The sequence below is a fragment of the Ctenopharyngodon idella genome, chromosome 10 (genome assembly GCF_019924925.1).
Source record: "Ctenopharyngodon idella isolate HZGC_01 chromosome 10, HZGC01, whole genome shotgun sequence".
Classification (NCBI taxonomy): domain Eukaryota; kingdom Metazoa; phylum Chordata; class Actinopteri; order Cypriniformes; family Xenocyprididae; genus Ctenopharyngodon; species Ctenopharyngodon idella.
Window position 1 is genome coordinate 7341473 of NC_067229.1, and position 18481 is coordinate 7359953.

Here is an 18481-nt window from a genome sequence, read left to right on the forward strand (position 1 = left end):
GCTGTCAATTCGGACCAGCTAACTTTGAGATCCGGAAGGTGACACACTACCCACGGTCTTTTACAAGGCCTTCATGTTCCCGGTCGTCCCCGCCCGTCTACAGTCCTGAGCCGAATGAGATCATACTTTAACATTTTACAAATGGCAATAGCTATTGTAGTTATGTATTCATAGTGCCATCTATTTCAATGTTCTTCTTCATTCATTTTCATATATCAAATGGCAATTTAAGTAAACTGTAAATACATATATATATGGGTCAATGACGTGACAGGTCATTTTTTTGTCCAAAGGCTTTAATAATAATAAAAAACAAAGATATGACATCCAAAGTATGTAAGGTAGTACAATTAGATCTCTTTTATTGAATCCAAAAGGATTTAATTATATTTTGCTACATATAAAGGTATTTTAAAGATTTTGAAGTGTCAAAAGGTCAATTGGCTTAACCGTCCAAAGATCAATACAGCCATTTCATTTGTGATTAAAATATCTTAAAATGTAATAAATGTATATATTTTTTATTCTGCCATGATTTTATAACATCATATATTAACATAGTGCAAAATGGTATTAAAATTATGTGTAGAAGTCATTGCTTTGTTATGAGAAAGAATGTCGGGAAAAATGAATATTCGGAGTAACCAATATAAAGGGCCCATTTTGGATCAAGTCATGCGGTCAATATCATGTGACAGTATGTGACATCATTCAGACACCTGCAAAGGACCACATGGTCATGAAGTAAAGTAACTAACTCTCTCTTAACTATTTGAAAAAATCATGTTTTCACTTGCTCATACGCATGTCTCGAAACATCAGGTCATTCGGTACAACCGCTATAAAACATGGAAAATGCTGTAATATTTTAAAAACTTGTACTAAATATAAAAGGTTTGATTGTCCTTTTACTAGCTAGCTAGCAAGCTAACTAGCTAGTTAGCTAGATATCAGCATGTTAGCATTGTTTGAAAATAACATCATTTGGTATAACCAAAAGTATCATTCGTTAAAACCAAAATTTTGGTTAAACCGAATGCCTTTTTTAGTAAATTTTGTCCATCTTGTAAAAAAAAGCAGTGTTAATTGATAATAAAAACCACATAATCTCATTGTTAACACTGAATAAAACTTCAAAATGTTTTATTGATTTTTATTGATAAATCTTGCCAAAAAAAACTGGTTGTCAAGTAGCCTTGTCAAATCAGCTCCATATATTATATGTGAGACAATAATAATGGGTTATAACTCTTCGCCAGACAAGGTATGTCTGTCTCATCAGATTTATTGACATAAGGATGTCTTAGTTAGAGGCGTTCAGATCCAGAGCTTTGCACCAAGTAGTTTTTTTAGTCTTCCTCACAATTACATCTTTTTGAAGTACTAAACCAACATTAACATGGGTGTAAAATAATGGGAATTGCTGGTACTTTTGGCATTAATCCATCACCATCATTTCTATGTAAATAACAAAGAAACTCTTAAGATAATCCAACTTCTACAGCGATTTAAACAACATGTTGAGAAGAACTTCAATTAGATGAGCTGGTCTTAGTCATATGAGAAAGTAAACAATCATATACAAAAGGAGGATGGAGGGTTATAACAATATATAAGTGCAGGGTGTTATTATATAACTGTCTTATATTAAATGACTTTCCCTTGTGCTTATGGAAATTATGATTAATTTCCTTTTCCATGACTGATTTGTCCAGAACATGCACTAACATGTCACTTACAGTACGTATAACTTTCCGTGTACTTCATTTCTTCACTTCCACAATACATAATCATATGTCTAATCATCAAGTGTGTGCAGAAAGACAGTAGATGCCCCACCTGGGCACACCTGCGAATTAAAAGGGCAACCATGCTAGGCATGCGACGCTACAGTGCACAGGCACGTCCCCTGGATACCATGGATATTACAAATAGCTGTGTTACCACCACTCAAACAAACAATGAAACAATTAATTTAGATAAACATGTCAGATCGTGAGAAAAGTATTAATGAAGATTACTGTAGGTAATTAGGTCTTACAACGTTGTTAGACTTTCACTGCAAAGACTAGCAGGCTAGCTAATGCCAATAGTTTTCAACCAGTGGGTCTGTTCTGATATAGAGTTCAATAACACCTGGAGAAAGTTAGCCATTAGCAAATAAACTGGTAAGTTTGTTTAAATCAAGGAGGTCTGTAATAGATTGAGAAAGTAAATATGTTTTAAGCAAGAAGGACTGTAATACATGGAGAAAGTTAGCTGCTAACATTAATATTAAACTGGTGAGTTTGTTTTAATCTAGAAGGACTGTAATACATAGAGAAAGTTAGCTGTTAGCTATTTGTACTAAACTAGTGAGTTTGTTTTAATCAAAGGCCTGTAATACCTGGAGAAGCTAGCTGTTAACATTAATATTAAACCAGTGAATCTTTTCTGATCAAAGAGGTCTACACCTGGAGAAAGTTATCCATTAGCATTCAACTGAGTTTTTTTTTTGTTTGTTTTTTTTGTTTTGTTTTTTTTCCTGATCAAGTGTATAACACCGGAAGAAAGTTAGCATTAACATTCAACTGATGACTTTTTCTGATCAAGGATGTCTATAGCCTAATGCCTGGAAAAAGTTATTTGTTAGCATTAACATTCAACCGGTTAGTCTTTTCTGAACAAGAAGGTCAATATGGAAAAAAGTTAGCAGCATTAGCATTCAACGGGTTAGTCTTTTCTGATCAAGAAGGTCAATATGGAAAAAGTTAGCAGCATTAGCATTCAACCGGTGAGTCTTTTCTGATCAAGAAGGTTAATATGGAAAAAGTTAGCAGCATTAGCATTCAACTGGTGAGTCTTTTCTGATCAAGGAGGTCAATAACACCTGGAGAAAGTTATCCATTAGCATTAGCATTCAACTGGTAGGTCTGATAAATGATTTTGGTACTTTGCTATTTGAATTTTCAATGTAAAATTTGGAGCAAAAAAAAAAAAAAAAAACAGTTGAGAGCTGCTAAAGACCTTAATTTTACACTTCAGTTGTTTTTTATGAGCTCATGAAGAGGTGATTCAAAGAGATGCTTCAATTAAGCCAGAATTGTTGGGCAAGGTAAACAAACGCTCAAACAGGATTAACTGAAAAAAGGACTAAAATGTAATCGAAACACAAACTGTCAACGATCTTTTGCTGTTAAATGACTCCAGCAAAGTCACCCAATTATCTTTCATGATACAGTCAAAACAAATATTCATGTCTCCCACTGAAAACGCACATTGTTCCGCAAACATGAAACATCATCCCATTCGCCTGCTTCGTTATTGTAAAATGTGACTGTGTGGCCGCACTAACCACACAAAACATGATCAAAAGCCATGAAAAGAACAGCAATATCACAACAGCCACATCAAAAGGTAGATTTAACAAAAAATACATGCAGCCAATGAAAAGAGACAGTGACTTTGAAAGTAAATTATTTGAAAAGGGTGTTATTCTATATATAATTACATCATTTTACATAGCCTATTATTAATCTGAAAAGAAGGTATCAAGGCATCATCATTTAAAAATTAAGAAAATTAACCAAGTGACCGCATGATGAAGAGGAAATCAAGATTGATTTGTCATACTGAATGATGACCTCATCATAATTATCTTGGTATTTAAAGATTTATATAAATCAGATATAAACCTTTATGAGAATTTACACAATTACGTCAGCATTTAAAGTGATTCAAATGACAAAGAAAACTGGTTCTTTTGCACAAAAACTACTGCGGGTCAGTGACAGGATTCAACCACAATGAGGCATCAGCTGAGAGCCCAGAACACTGATATCAATAAAACACTTGCATGTAAAGGGTTTAAGTTATGTTTTTAAGCGAATCCTTCACAAAAGAAGTCTTTAATTTTTTTGTCACTGATTGGCAGTCGCCCCAGGTGAGAAAAGAGACTGCGAGTCTCAGTAAATAATTAAGTAGAGGAGTGTCTTTGATGATTAAAACCATAACAAGGATGGGCACATAACTCAAACAACACTTAGACTCGTCAGACAGGTCCGGGTGGCGAAACGAACCGTTGGTTTTTGGCTTACCGAGGCGTTATGTTGACCTTTAAGCCACATGACCTTTGTTATGTAAACAGAAGTGCTGCATCTAACAGTCTGGACAGTTTTTAGTAGTTGTGATCTTGTCCAACAGGTAGAAGCGCGTGAGAGAAAATCACTTGTAAATCCACTTATAAAAGTTGATGAGTGATAGCATGGGCCACACTTTAATCTCTTATTTATAGTAAACTGATTCAATGTTCAGGGCTATGCTTGCACTGAAAAAGCAATCCAGTATATGCTTTATAATGCAAGATCTTGTTGTTTTGATTACCATTTGCCCCTACTGGTGTCATCTTACCCACATGAAACCACAGCCCAGTATCGCCTTTACATCTGAATACTGCAAGTTCTTCATCCAAAGGTCATTCTTTAGTCATGACTACTGAAGACAAAAACAAACATCTTATAAATTATGACATATTATATGATATTGGAATATTTTCTCACATAAGCCTATGTGTCATTGAGATATTCTGATATGCGATAATATATAATTTGTGCTCATATTATTTATTTTTTAATTATTATTTATTTTGTATTACTATTATTATTATTATTTAAAAAGGCTATATGTAAGAATGTTCATGTATTCGTCGCTTTTTTATTGCCAAGTGAACAGCTTGTAACGAAACTTAAAAAAAGGAGACCTTCCCCGACTTCCTATGTTGTCCATAGACTACTTTTATGTGAAGGTCTCGGGACGTTTTTGCCGGGAAAATCAAAAGGATGTGACGGTTACGCGCGCTCCCGAGAGCCTCTCTTCCGTCTAATGAAACGAACGATTACATTTTATACAGGATAATGCCGAAAGAGCTATTCTGTAAAGTAAAAGGAATAGTTTTTTTGTATTTAGTTACATATTTCAAAATAATTCATTTCACCACTTGACATGACACAGCTTACCCCCAAGGGTTTTTTTTTTTTTTTACAAGTCACGTGTACAGACTCTTTCCACTAATTTAGAGGACGACCAAAGGGAATTGTTATATCACGCTTACCACCTTGGCACAGCTTACCCTACTCTTTCCTAACCAACCCGGCTGACCAACCTGAATCCAAACAAAAGATTCAAATGAGTGAAACCACCAACAACAACGGGGTTAAGAAATTCATGACTCCAAAGCCCATCCTCAAAGGGAGTGGTGATGCACGAAAATGGTGACGGAGCAAGCGAAACTGTGTGAGAGGGGAACGACTGAAGCAAGTGAACGATGGTCATCAGATCTTCTTTAAAGACGAGACTACGTAAACGCTGAAGGAGACGTGGATTTGGTCTGGATGAAGTGAGCTATGCAGGTGGGAGTGTAAAGATAACACAGAGAAGGACACTCCCTCGTTAGCGTGTGAGAAATGAGCTCCGAATGAGGGAATTAGGCTACGACAGGTATGAATGAGAAAGAAATGACAAAGGCAGAGTTGAAAGACAAAATGATTATGCACACAGACATGAACATGGATCAGTAGGGAACACGATCTTGTGTGTGTAATTGTACCTCACCTTTGTACGGCGTGTCTAGAACATATAGGCACATGACTCGAAAACATTGTAATTACATGCCTTAAGGCTAATTAAAGTGTACTTTACTGGAGTAGTTTAATAATGAAACTAAATGACTGGGAAAAAGTAAAAGTTCACAGCTGAATAAAAACCTCGCGTGAGTTTTTTTTTGTTTTGTTTTTTTTGTCATTACTGAATCACATATTTCACATTTTCCATTGAAACTTTCATTGGGCGCTTGTTTAAAAGAACCATTCTATGGTCACTGACTAAAGTATGGCCTGTTTTGTTGTAATCAGGTAAATCAAGCATATTCCTCACAATTTCACATCTAATCAGGGCGTGGAGTGACAGTGATAGTGAACTAGTGGCTTAAAGTCCTCATTCTGCACATACCGAAGAGGGCAATCACCTATCATATAGTCACGGCCACTGCAATTGGTATGGAAACACTTTCATTTACAGCCTACGTAAAGCATAAATTGATTTGTTGGATTTGTTTTATGAAAATCCCAACAAAATTAAAAAATAAGTAAAAAACATATTTAATATAAAAAGCTATTAATATTCAAATCTTTAAAAATATTCAATTTAGCATGAAAATGATAGAATAATTTGTAAAAAAAAAAAAAAAAAAAAAAGTAAAAAGAAAGATAAGTTTTAGATTAATTATAGCATGTCATGTCACTCCGCAACAATTCTGAATTATAGATAGCAATACTTGAATGTATGAACTACTGACCTTTTTAGCTCTAGTTTTAATCACTGTTACTGCTAACGAAAGTTATAAAGTGGTACTCTATTGTCATGTCTATCCTGACCCATTAAATCTTAAACTCTAGGGAATTAATCATAAAATCATGTTGATCAGGTTAGACGTGCCTCAGGGCTCTATCCTGGGCCATTTTACAGGCGCACCCTGGACACACCTGTTTGATGCTTTTCCGATAATCATTACCATAAATACGCTGAAATAACCCCACCCCTTTGGTCAAACCATATAAAAGATCATCGGCTCTCCAAAACCATTACACAGCTGTCAGAGGTGTCCAACAAAGCGTAGAGGCAACAGGAACGGAAACCATGACTCAGGTTACTCAGTCTTTTTCACGCAAGAGCTTGTCCAGCTCCAGCTCTCGTCCCTTCACCTCCCACTCTCTCAGCGGTGGATACTCCAAGCGCATCGCCGTCGGTCGTGCGCCAAGTGTCTATGCAGGTGCAGGGGGCTCCAGCGTGCGCGTCTCTTACGCACAGAGCAGCCACAGCGGTTTTGACCTGGCCAGCGCGCTCGGCGGGGGTGACAATGGCTTCGGTGCGGGTTTCAACGAGAAGTCAACCATGCAGAACCTCAACGACCGTCTGGCCACTTACCTGGAGAAAGTGCGGTCTCTGGAGAAAGCCAACGCGCAGCTGGAGCGCCAGATCCGGGAGTGGTACGAGAAAAGAACCCCTGTCTCCAGAGACTACAGCCACTATTATGTCACCATTGAAGAACTGCGCAAAAAAGTGAGTCATTTTACATTATTGAGGTTTATAATTTATATTATCTAGTGTGGCTCAGTGTACTTATCAAAAGAAGATATCTGAATGAAAACGAAGATGGTCTTTATTTCATAAATATATAATCACTACATGTATCTAATTTTCAATTCTTAAATTATCAGAAAACATAAAAAGTAATCTATATATTAATATAGACATTAGAACATTACAGAATATATTATTAAAAAGGTGTTTTTATGTTTGTGCCAATGCAGAATGTTTGGTTTACCTTCCTAAGCTATAACTGAGTCTCAATTCTTCATCTGTTTGTCTTCAGATCTCCATTGCCAGCCTGGACAATGCCAGAATCATTCTTCAGATCGACAATGCCAAACTTGCAGCTGAGGACTTCAGAGTCAAGTTAGTACAACAATGAAAAACCTTTACCATCAAATACCCTCCTTTAAAACCTCTTTTCATGAAGTTTTTGTTGATTTTAATACCAAATTCCATTCTAGTAATTAAAACTTACTAGAATTTCCCCCAGCAGGGTTTCCCCATTTTTATGAGCTTGTTAATGTCACACCCAATATTTTAACACTTCAGTTCATCTGAATTCCCATCATAACAATTGCTATTTATGGCGGCTTCAGGTACGAGAACGAGTTGGCCATGCGCCAGTCCGTAGAGGCCGACATCGCCGGCCTGAGAAAGGTTCTGGATGAGCTCACCATGACCCGCTCAGATCTCGAGATGCAGATCGAGGGTCTGAAAGAGGAGCTTATTTACCTGAAGAAGAACCATGCAGAGGTGAGATCAAAAATTAATTTTGGCCCTCTAGGCAGGGCAAACCTGGTGGAGTGAGGCAAGATCTGTACCCATTAATCCACCAGACCAATAATCTTCTCCAAACAAGTGTAATTTTGAACATATTATTGCACTATTATCAACGCTTGTCCTGTAATTAACCATAACCATAAGCCTTTGAGTTCTTTCTACTATGTTCACAGCTTAAATGGTTAGTTCACCAAAAAATGAAAATTCTGTCATTAATTACTCCCCCTCATGTCATTCCACATCCGCAAGACCTTCGTTAATCTTTGGAACACAAATTAAAATAGTTTTGATAAAATCCGTTGGCTCAGTGAGGCCTCCATTGCCAGCAAGATAATTAACACTTTCAGATGCCCAGAAAGCTACTAGAGACATATTTAAAACAGTTGATGTGACTACAGTGGTTCAACCTTAATGTTATGAAGCGTCGAGAATACTTTTTGTGCACCAAAAAAACTAAATAACGACTTTATTGAACAATATCTAGTGGTGGGCGATTTCAAAACACTGCTTCATGAAGCTTTCGAAGCTTTATGAATCTTTTGTTTCGAATCAGTGGTTCGGAGCGTGTATCAAACTGCCAAAGTCACGCCCCCCAGTGGTGAACCATTGAAATTTCAAAACACTTATGAAGTAACAAAGCCTCTAGGGTGAACTAACCCTTTAAAGGTGCGGCCATATTTATTTATTTTTTACCGTTGTTTGGCGAAATTTTGCGAGCAAAATCCAGTAATTTCAATAGGAATCTGCACGATCTGGAGTTTTGCATGTAGTTCTGTTCACAGATCTCGCTAATTTTTAAGTTGGCCACGTGACTTCGTCGCACTTTCAAACAAGAAGCTTATAGCATCTTAACCAACTTAAACGACCAGACCTTTTTCACCCTTTCGCAAAACTCCAAATCGCGTACAATCCTATTGGAATGACTGATTTGGACAGCAAAATTTAGCTGAGTGACCACACCTTAAAAGTTAAAGTTCACACAAGTCCATCTCCAACAGTAGCAATTCCTACTTTTAAAACCAATATGAAAAATATGCAATATATGAACAACAACATAAGCTAATGGCTATATCATTGATCTATAGGAAATCGCAGCTCTTCGCGCTCAAATGTCATCCAGCAGTGTAAACGTGGAGGTTGACGCCGCACCTCAGCAAGACCTGGCCCGCATCATGGAGGAGATCCGACACCAGTATGAAGGCATCACCGAGAAGAACCGCAGAGAAATGGAGGCCTGGTACAAGGGCAAAGTAAGTGCTCATTCTTTTTAATCTAATCTGTGATAGCCAATCCGTACACAGTCAGCTAGATGTTGACCTGAAACCTCTTTCCCCGCAGTTCGACGAACTGAACAAGCAGGTCACCACCAAACAAGAAGAATTCTCAATGTCCCGCAATGAAGTCAATGAGCTCAGGAGAACACTGCAGAGCCTGGAGATCGAACTACAGTCGCAGCTTAGCTTGGTAAAAGTCTCTCTTTATCTTTCAAATGTGTACCATCTTTACTTAAACATTGAAAATATTTCCAATACCACTAGGGGGAGCTTTATTTGATCTAATATACATAGCCACACCCCTAATTATTAGTCTATGCTCAAATGTTCAATAGCTTTGATTAATAATAAAAAATTTTTAAAAAAAAAACCATTTCCCAGTAGCTGCCTCTAGAGGGAGCAATTTAATATGCATAGTCCCGTCCCCTCATCGTTCTTCTATGCTTTATGATATGACAGAAAGCAGCTCTGGAGGGCACACTGGGAGAGACAGAGTCACGCTACAGCATGCAGCTCAGCCAGTTGCAGGTTGTCATTAACAGTCTGGAGGAGGAGCTTTCTCGGATGCGAATTGATATCGAAAGACAGGGCAGTGAATACAAGCTGCTTCTGGACATCAAGACCAGACTAGAGCTGGAGATCGCCGAGTACAGGAGACTTCTGGACGGAGAGGACATTCAGTAAGACTGTTTTTACAAATAAATAAAGCAAATGAATATTATAATGTCTTTCTAAAGATCATGTGAGTCATATGAACTTTAATAAAATCTTTTTTTTTTTGTTACAGGAGACAGGTAATCAAAGTTGTAGAGGTTGTAGCACCTCCTCCTCCCCCCAAGCGTAAGTGTTTTTTTTATATTGAGAAAAAATATCAAATATAATAAAATGTTATATTTGTTTTATATTTACATAACTTTTTTTAATTTTTTTATTCAGACGACCCTGTGGTGACCAAGCGCGTTCGCACCGTCATCGAAGAGGTGGTTGACGGGAAGGTTGTTTCTCGCACAGAGGACGTTGACGTCGAGGTCGTGAAGAAGTAAAAACAAAAGCAACAAGATCTGTTAAGTCAGCATGAATTCTCAGCCTAAATAAATTATCGCTGTTAAACACCTCATGTGAAATCCTAAAAAAAATACAATAAAAAAAGACAAGCTGCAAAATCAAATGTGTTTGTTCTTTCATTCTTGGATGAATGTTGGGTCGATATTTATCACAAACAACACTGAAAAAAGGAGTTTGAGCTGTATTATATTTGATTTGACGTGTGTCACAAGCGCCAAAAGAAGAGTCAGCTTATTTAAGCACAATTTCAAAATGTACGCCAGTAAGAAACAAAACATTCTGTACAAAAGACGTACTCGCTCTCACAGACATACACACAAACACAACTGTGAGATATACAAACATGACATACAATTTCCTCAGTACTTTTTTTGACGTTTTAAAAACGTACTAAAACAAAAATAACCACCGTTATCTTTTCAGAACACTTTTAATATATAACATTGTATTTACAAATATTTCACATATGACACTATGTAGTTAAGAGCCCCCCACAGGTGTCTGTATTTGACAAAATGTTCAACATAAATAATTAAACAGCATATTTTCCCCATCACACAATAACAGTATAAATTCTACAGTAGCACAGCTGACTACCACAGTCAGTTGCAAAGTGCTGTCCTTTTTTCGTTCATTTTTCGTTAAATATAAAAATACCACCACTTCCGACGCATCGCCGGTAGTAAATTTCTAGCTGCTGCGCTATAACGACGTACACTGAAGCAAAATCGGCTCACATTCAAAACGGTGGGCGGGATTGGTCCTTGACGCCAAATCGTTTGCGCAATGGCACCGCAAAACATCGTACAGGGGGAAAATGTTTGAGATGGTGTCAGATTAAAAACATTTTGCTCTATAACTCATATTTATCTTTTCCCTTCAGAATGAGAACTTCATGTTTTGCAAACTAAAAACTTAACTGATCATCAAGCATTTGTAAAATGTTGCACTTGTGGTGAATAAAACGATAAAGTGGCCGAAGAGTTCTGTAAATGCCATCATCTCTACAGCCATAGCAAGTACTAAATGAACTATGACCACCTTACGAGTATATTGCAGGTAATAGCTAACAGGTAAAAAGTTAGAGAAGAGGAGATATGGATAAGCATAGCCAATGATAAACAGAATTTTAACCTGTATCTTCAGAGAGGAGAGCAGATATTACTCCTCAACAAAGAACGAAATTCTTCATACAGGGCGAACAACTGCAATCTGAAGGTAATCGGTTTCTTACAGTAGAAGTTTTGAAATTTTGATTGTAAACATGGAAGAAAATTGGTATTTGAGACTATGTGATGATGCTAGACTAAATTGTACGTTAAACTTTTAATTTGCATCCATACTCATCAACTAAGTATCCAGTTTCCGCCAGCAAAGCTAATGTGAAATTCACAGCTTTAACTTCTAAATAAAATGCTTCAAAGATCCAGCAAACGTGGATCTGAGAGCAGAACAGCTGCCTGATGCATATTTTTACGATACAAACGTCAGGCGTTTTACGCACTACACGTAGCCTTGCAATAAATAGCGATTAGCCAAAGCGACGCACCAATTGGTTTTAGAGGCAAACAGCTGTGAAATTTGGCAGCAAGAAACATCTTCACCATGGCTCATTTTCAATGCAGCTGGTGCCTGTTAATTTTACTAAATTTAGAGACAACCGTAATGTTATCATGGAAACTGTATCAAGTAACGAAAGTACGTTACGCAAATCTAAAGTACCTTGCAAATAACCTCAAAATCCTTAACGCGCCAGGGTAAAAACGAATGAAATGTGTCAAAAAAAGCTTTATCGACTGACTGCTTTTGTTTGACAATTTAAAAAAAAAAAAAAAAAAAAAAAAAGTACTTTAACGATTTAAACCTATGTTTTAAATGTTAAAACTAAACAGTCACAGTCAAGAAAAGGGAAGAGAATGGGGCGAGCACCCGTTGCTTTTAAGTCAACTGTTAAAAAAAAATAAACCCAAAACAAATAAATAACCAGTAAAATGTAAAATGCTTTCATTAGTTGCAAGTTAATTCTGACATGGACTGTGGCTCATTTCAGCTTTTGGCACGAAAGCAAAAGCTCATTTCTTTCTCCGACCCAAAGAGTTAACGTTATTAACAGTACCTATTAATCAGTAACCTGATACTGCGTTTTTGTTTTCTTTTTTCGTAAAAACGAAAAATCCCCTTAAGTCATTGTTTGTCGCTGTAAAGTGCAATAGTGCTTTTTCGTCTGTATTCTAGCTTGCAGGCAGTCATGTCCACAGCCTTCCAGCAGGGGGCGACAGCGAGCTGAGCGCAGATCTCACAGGCAGTAGTTGTAAATCACAGAAGAACCTCAGAAATGCTGAAGGGTGGTGTTCATTCTTCCTTTTCGACCGGAGGCTCAGTCTCGAACGGTTTTACAATCTCCTCTTCGTAAACTTTCAGAATCGCTTCGCAGACGAAACGGTACTGGCTCTGCAAACAAACAAAAAAGGAAATCAAGTGACTCAGCTGCATGGTAAAAAAAAAAAAAACTATGCATAACAGATCATTCAACGCAATGTGGTTGTACACAATTTTTGAGAGTCTGTACACAAGGTTGCGAGGTTTGAAGCATTGAATCTGCGATATTTATAAACTTAGATTGAGTTTTTCATAGCAAGTTAACTATGTAGCTCATGGTAGAACTTTTTGTTTTGGATAAAAGCGTCTGTCAAATGAGTAAATGCAAATCTGTCCTAAACGTTAAAGGAATAGTTCACCCAAAATGAAAATTATACTATAATCACCGGCTTCCAGCAACAGCCGTACGCGTTCACGAGCGAATCAAGTTCTGGCGAAGGGTGACCTCTGACCCCACGTAGGACGTATGATGAGGTGTAGTGTAAGCTTAGGTGAGAACTGACGAATGAGGAAGCACAAAGGATAGAGCAAAACAAAATGGTGGTCACGAATTAGAACTCTGAAAGTTTTAGGATTACAATATAAGAGAAGAGGAGCTGTTGGGTTAGGGTTAGGGTGCAATTGTGTTCGGCTGAAAGAAGAAAGTCATAAACACCTAGGATGGCTTGAGGGTGAGTAAATTATGGGATAGTTTTAATTTTTGGGTGAACTATTCCTTTAATTGTCAATCAAACAGTCTCTTCCTGTCTAAGAGGGCGGTTCTTCTGCAATGTGGACCAGACTACTCACAGGAGTCTGGATCATCATGGCACGCTGGTCTCTCATGGTTCTGACGATGTCTAAGGGATACACCGACTGACCATTTTCTATCAAACACATCGCTGTCTCCATGGTGATAAGTACCCCGGTACGACCAATCCCGGCACTGAAAGAGAAGGGGTGGAGTCAATAAACAAATCATTGTGTTTTGTTTTTACAAGAGATAATGTCAGGACATTTTCAGGGCCTGACCTGCAATGAACCACCACAGGTTCTGGAGTGTCAGCTCTTTTGCTGCGTACTTGACTGACAAAGTTCAGGAAGTCCGACGAATCATCTGGCACGCCGTGATCGGGCCACGCCAAGTACTGCATCTGACAAATCTGCCTTTCTTCTTTACTCTGTACAAACATCCAAACAGACATTAGCACATACGTTTATTTACACTAATAAATAAGGAACATTTAAACAGGTGTGTCACCTCCAGGTGGGTAAGAGTCAGATCTCTGAGCAGGTACGCAGAGTTCCCTTCCTCCGACACGCATGTAACCTGGAAACCTCCGTAGGTGCCACTTGCGGAAACATTTGGCCAGTATTGATGACATTTCACCTGAAAGGGAAAATGTCCAACATACCATATTAGCCAAAATCATCATTTTACTGCCACACATTGATGAGATTACAACCTTGTGTAGGAAAAAAGCAAAGCAAAAAACTTCCCTAAAATGGCCTTTCCAAGTGAAAATAAATATTAAACAACAATTAACATAGGCCAGGACTTGATTCATCTGTTAGGATTTGATTCGATGGTGAGACTTTGGAATACCCTAGCCATAATTTCATTGGTTAATAGTTTGGCCCCACCCTCAAGGCCTTGATTAAATCAGCAGAAAAGAGAAGTTGTTTAGTCAGAAGTCAGAGAAAATTTTTACATTTTTATTACAGAAACAAACTTTTATATATAATTTAATATATTAAATATCTAAATTTGTTTGACACAAAGGACCACCAATTTATTTACTGATGTAATCTCATTTATGGAATTTGTAATTTATTACATTTATTAAACTAAATCACCAACTGTTGATGCTGACTACTTATAGTTTATAAATATCAATCTATAAAAATATTATATATAAAAAAACTAAATATTTTTTTATAATTTGTATTATGTTTTTCAGAATTCTCTAATATTTCTTAAAATATTATTAGTTAAATAACTAAATTTAATGAATTTACTACCTTTGTGTGCGTTTTTTTATTTAATAATTGAAAAATATATATATATTCATACCCTGCCACGTTCAACTTGTGTTGTGAGCATGACCACAAGGGCGGCGCTCTGTTCCCACACCATCTGCCAAAAGTCCGAGCAGGTACCAGGAAGTGGCCCTTGGCAGGCGATATACCGCTTTACTTCACCTTTACTTGGGACTTCCATCTGAAAACACACATACATTATCAATTATCTCTGAACAGAACTTTACCAAAATAACTTCTAAATAAAAATAATCAAAGAAGAATGCTCACGTTGATGAAATTTGCATTGATATAATCATCCGTCCCCTTTAATACAACTCGAGTGGTGTCATCTGTATCACAAAATAAACTGTTATGAATGTCCAGCTAATCATGAAAACATTTCAGAGTCCAACACAAACACAAGCTGTGTACTCACATGGAGAAATGTCCCGATAACGGTTTTTGGAGACGTTTTGTGGCAATCTGGCACATGACATGGACATCCCAGGACGTTTCCTGTACAGTTGCTATAGGAGTAAAATACATATTTGCCATCAAACAAATGTTATGGGGTAAAAAGACATTTCCATCTATATTAAGACACTTACGATGAAGTAAACAAAAATAATACGAATTTAACATACGGTCTTGTTTACTTTATGTTATTGTGTACCATTAGCATGTTTCATTCATAAACTAATTATTGCTTATAAACAAGCTAAATTAAGCTTTCAGTTAGTACAAGTTCATGACATAAAAACGGCAGGCTCAGCAAACAGGAAGTAATCGAGACAGCCTAAAAAAAGAGCAGCAGGAAATTATGTGAGAAAAAAAAAAAAAAGTGATTCAGCCGACAGCCCAGTGCTGTTGAATATTTTTAGACAAAAAAAAAACAAATGAAAAATGAAGCTCAAACTGGATCTACAATGACTGACCTTCTATTGTTATATATATATATATATATATATATATATATATGTTTATATATCATACATACACATACAGTCAAACCAAAATTTATTCAGACACCTTTAACATTTCATTCATTAATACAGTTTATTCACTATAGTTTATATGACAAGATCTCAGAGTTAAACTGTGTCAGAAAAAATTAATCTTAATCATGTCAGATAACACTTAAGCAAAACATGGTCAGGTCAAAGTGTGAGTAATTTCTGGTCTACAGTATGAAGAATTTTTGGGTATAATATGTCACAGTTTACTTTATTTTGCTATCCTCATTTACATAAATGAACTATAATGTCCTGCACCCACTAGTGAAAATATATCAAAAATATCAAATGTCTGAATAATTTTTTGGTTTGACTGTATATATATACAGGTGCTGGTCATATAATTAGAATATCATCAAAAAGTTGATTTATTTCACTAATTCCATTCAAAAAGTGAAACTTGTATATTATATTCATTCATTACACACAGACTGATGTATTTCAAATGTTTATTTCTTTTAATTTTGATGATTATAACTGACAACTAAGGAAAATCCCAAATTCAGTATCTCAGAAAATTAGAATATTGTGAAAAGGTTCAATATTGAAGACACCTGGTGCCACACTCTAATCAGCTAATTAACTCAAAACACCTGCAAAGGCCTTTAAATGGTCTCTCAGTCTAGTTCTGTAGGCTACACAATCATGGGGAAGACTGCTGACTTGACAGTTGTCCAAAAGACGACCATTGACACCTTGCACAAGGAGGGCAAGACACAAAAGGTCATTGCAAAAGAGGCTGGCTGTTCACAGAGCTCTGTGTCCAAGCACATTAATAGAGAGGCGAAGGGAAGGAAAAGATGTGGTAGAAAAAAGTGTACAAGCAATAGGGATAACCGCACCCTGGAGAGGATTGTGAAACAAAACCCATTCAAAAATGTGGGAGAGTTTCACAAAGAGTGGACTGCAGCTGGAGTCAGTGCTTCAAGAACCACTACGCACAGACGTATGCAAGACATGGGTTTCAGCTGTCGCATTCCTTGTGTCAAGCCACTCTTGAACAACAGACAGCGTCAGAAGCGTCTCGCCTGGGCTAAAGACAAAAAGGACTGGACTGCTGCTGAGTGGTCCAAAGTTATGTTCTCTGATGAAAGTAAATTTTGCATTTCCTTTGGAAATCAGGGTCCCAGAGTCTGGAGGAAGAGAGGAGAGGCACACAATCCACGTTGCTTGAGGTCCAGTGTAAAGTTTCCACAGTCAGTGATGGTTTGAGATGCCATGTCATCTGCTGGTGTTGGTCCACTGTGTTTTCTGAGGTCCAAGGTCAACGCAGCCGTATACCAGGAAGTTTTATAGCACTTCATGCTTCCTGCTGCTGACCAACTTTATGGAGATGCAGATTTCATTTTCCAACAGGACTTGGCACCTGCACACAGTGCCAAAGCTACCAGTACCTGGTTTAAGGACCATGGTATCCCTGTTCTTAATTGGCCAGCAAACTCGCCTGACCTTAACCCCATAGAAAATCTATGGGGTATTGTGAAGAGGAAGATGCGATATGCCAGACCCAACAATGCAGAAGAGCTGAAGGCCACTATCAGAGCAACCTGGGCTCTTATAACACCTGAGCAGTGCAACAGACTGATCGACTCCATGCCACGCCGCATTGCTGCAGTAATTCAGGCAAAAGGAGCCCCAACTAAGTATTGAGTGCTGTACATGCTCATACTTTTCATGTTCATACTTTTCGGTTGGCCAAGATTTCTAAAAATCCTTTCTTTGTATTGGTCTTAAGTAATATTCTAATTTTCTGAGATACTGAATTTGGGATTTTCCTTAGTTGTCAGTTATAATCATCAAAATTAAAAGAAATAAACATTTGAAATATATCAGTCTGTGTGTAATGAATGAGTATAATATACAAGTTTCACTTTTTGAATGGAATTAGTGAAATAAATCAACTTTTTGATGATATTCTAATTATATGACCAGCACCTGTGTATGTATATATATATATATATATATATATATATATATATATATATATATATACACACACACACACACACACACACTTGAAAAGTGTGTGTCTGCTGACTTACATCAAACTGCGCAAGCACGGTACCGCTGGAAAGACCGTCTTTCAGCAGCTGTATTGAGGACCTCAAACTATCAGCCTCCGAGTGGCTCTGCTCTAGACCGGACGTCTCCGGAATGTACTGGAAATCTGGCTCCAGATCCAACTTCTCCTGCTCCTCGTCCACATCATAGATAGCTGATGGAAAAGAAAGGAGAGAAAGTGAGTGTATTATAAATTTTACATACAATTCCAACTATTAAATTTCGAATTTTGGAGCTCCATCCAGGCGGATCTTACCATTGGGTCTGACAAGCATGATGAGCTCTCCTGATTGTTCCTCACAGCTGGCCTTAATTAGCATAACCACATCATCGTGAGTGTGCTCTGAGATATTGCGGCCATTAATCAGCACGACCTGGTCGCCCTCGTTGAGGCGCGGCATACACATATCAGCCTGAGAGAGGTCAAAGGTCACAGATGAAGGGTTAGGGTTAGAAAAACAGTGACTAGTCAAAAATCAACATACATTCAACACTGTTCAAATAACAAACTGAATTCAAAATTGTTTAAACTTTAATATTCTTTAATGGATGCAATCAAGAATCATTTATCATCAGGCTGAGCTGTGACTTTAATTGGACACACATCACCTGACATCAACAGAAAAAAAATGATCTAAGTGTGATGCGCAAACTTACCGGAGTTCCTGGAGCCACACGGGACACTATGATGGGCATCCTCTGATCAGCGCCACCCTGTGGATGAAGGAGAATTATCTATTTCTCTATATATAATTGAGTATTAAAAAAAATATAAATGAA

At 37.3% G+C, this 18481-nt stretch overlaps 2 protein-coding genes across 6 annotated transcripts in view; one reads left to right on the top strand and one right to left on the bottom strand.

Annotated features, from left to right (window-relative positions):
* Window positions 1-6612: 6612 nt before the first annotated feature.
* On the top strand, window positions 6613-10350 carry krt97 (keratin 97). The gene is made up of 8 exons (XM_051909446.1): window positions 6613-7095; window positions 7409-7491; window positions 7725-7881; window positions 8994-9158; window positions 9247-9372; window positions 9642-9862; window positions 9970-10022; window positions 10119-10350. The coding sequence occupies exons 1-8, from the start codon at window positions 6673-6675 to the stop codon at window positions 10223-10225; spliced, it is 1335 nt and encodes a 444-aa protein (XP_051765406.1). The 5' UTR covers window positions 6613-6672; the 3' UTR covers window positions 10226-10350.
* Window positions 10351-10420: 70 nt separating this feature from the next.
* ptpn4b (protein tyrosine phosphatase non-receptor type 4b) overlaps window positions 10421-18481 on the bottom strand; it is a 38749-nt gene continuing 30688 nt past the window's right edge. For all 5 annotated transcript variants that reach the window (XM_051909443.1, XM_051909442.1, XM_051909441.1 and 2 more), the window contains exons 18-27: window positions 18359-18415; window positions 17958-18114; window positions 17683-17855; window positions 15064-15154; window positions 14916-14977; window positions 14680-14826; window positions 13867-13995; window positions 13638-13786; window positions 13416-13551; window positions 10421-12698 (exon numbers count right to left, since the gene is read on the bottom strand). In XM_051909443.1, coding sequence (XP_051765403.1) covers window positions 12600-12698; window positions 13416-13551; window positions 13638-13786; window positions 13867-13995; window positions 14680-14826; window positions 14916-14977; window positions 15064-15154; window positions 17683-17855; window positions 17958-18114; window positions 18359-18415 — 1200 coding nt within the window. In that variant the 3' untranslated portion in view covers window positions 10421-12599. The remainder of the gene's footprint in view (window positions 12699-13415; window positions 13552-13637; window positions 13787-13866; window positions 13996-14679; window positions 14827-14915; window positions 14978-15063; window positions 15155-17682; window positions 17856-17957; window positions 18115-18358; window positions 18416-18481) is intronic.

Bases quoted from the DNA above. Each gene is read 5' to 3' on its own strand.
- krt97 (XM_051909446.1), top strand. From the start codon at position 6,673: ATGACTCAGGTTACTCAGTCTTTTTCACGCAAGAGCTTGTCCAGCTCC. The intron at 7,492-7,724 runs GTTAGTACAACA...TGGCGGCTTCAG, and splicing joins GCTGAGGACTTCAGAGTCAA to GTACGAGAACGAGTTGGCCA. The intron at 7,882-8,993 runs GTGAGATCAAAA...ATTGATCTATAG, and splicing joins TGAAGAAGAACCATGCAGAG to GAAATCGCAGCTCTTCGCGC.